Below are 994 nucleotides of genomic sequence, written 5' to 3'. Positions count from 1 at the left end.
CATGCCCGATCCCCAACTGAAATAGAATCTCTGGTGATGGGAACCACCACATTCCCCAGGTAATTCTTAAGCCTGTAACAGTTTAAGAGTGACTGTAGAATTGTCAGAATGTTGTCACAAAGTGAGAGGCATGGCATTGAGCCCTCAGCAGCTGGGTCAGCTCTGAACTTGTCTCCCTGGCAGACCTCCAGAGGCACAGGTGTGGCCAGGTGCGGAGTTCCAGGCTGCCACGCCACCTCTCCAGCCCAGGAGGGTCTGTTCAAATGACCTCTCCTCCTCTCTCCTCCACCTCTGCACCTTTCTTCAGGGAAAGCTCCCGGGAGCTCCTGGACCTGGGGCTGCCGGGCATCAGTGGGGTGATGCGGATGGACGCCCTCCCTCCTGGCCCATGAGCTGGCTGAGCCCAGCGTCTGACTCTGCCATGCCTCTCTGGTGCCTGTAGCTATCCTCCGAACTCTGTGTGACTTTTGGCTTACCCTCTGACCAATAATGCCATGTCTTACTAGAGAAAATCAGTGACCTCTTCCAAATTCCTTAATTTTTATCTGAAATGTGCCTTTCCTCTGAGTTTGGTATTTCTGCCCTTGGATCAAAGGGCCTATGCTGGTGCTGTGCAGCAGGACTTAGGGACGCCATGGGAAGGTTCCACCGTTGCACTGCCTGACATGGTAGCCACTGGCCACATGTGATGACTGAGCACCTCAATTTACATCATTTTACTTAATTCCATGGAACATTAATTAAATAGCCACATGTGGCTGGTGGATGTCTGAATGGGACAGTAGCATCCATTCGCTAAACTACCTTGGGTAAGACAATTTATTCTGCTTTGAGTACCGCTGACAGAGTGATGATAGTTTTGAGGACAGTATTATTATTTTGCTTATGCTTGTAATTACCAGGATGAGGTCTTAGTTCTTTCTTTTTACATTAATCATCTGCCTATTTTAAGATCCTCTTTTAGCATACCATACTTTTTTTTTTTTTTTTTTTT

At 48.0% G+C, this 994-nt stretch overlaps 1 protein-coding gene across 1 annotated transcript in view; it reads left to right on the top strand.

Annotated features, from left to right (window-relative positions):
* Nucleotides 1-994, top strand: part of TMPRSS2 (transmembrane protease, serine 2) — a 56,109-nt gene that overhangs the window by 28,652 nt on the left and 26,463 nt on the right. The window contains exon 4 of the mRNA XM_011984191.1: nucleotides 184-199. Within this exon, the coding sequence (XP_011839581.1) occupies nucleotides 184-199 (16 nt within the window). The remainder of the gene's footprint in view (nucleotides 1-183; nucleotides 200-994) is intronic.

The sequence above is a fragment of the Mandrillus leucophaeus genome, unplaced genomic scaffold (assembly GCF_000951045.1).
Source record: "Mandrillus leucophaeus isolate KB7577 unplaced genomic scaffold, Mleu.le_1.0 Scaffold262, whole genome shotgun sequence".
Lineage (NCBI taxonomy): Eukaryota > Metazoa > Chordata > Mammalia > Primates > Cercopithecidae > Mandrillus > Mandrillus leucophaeus.
The sequence above is the reverse complement of the archived record's forward strand: the minus strand, read 5'-3'. Positions and strand labels throughout refer to the sequence as shown.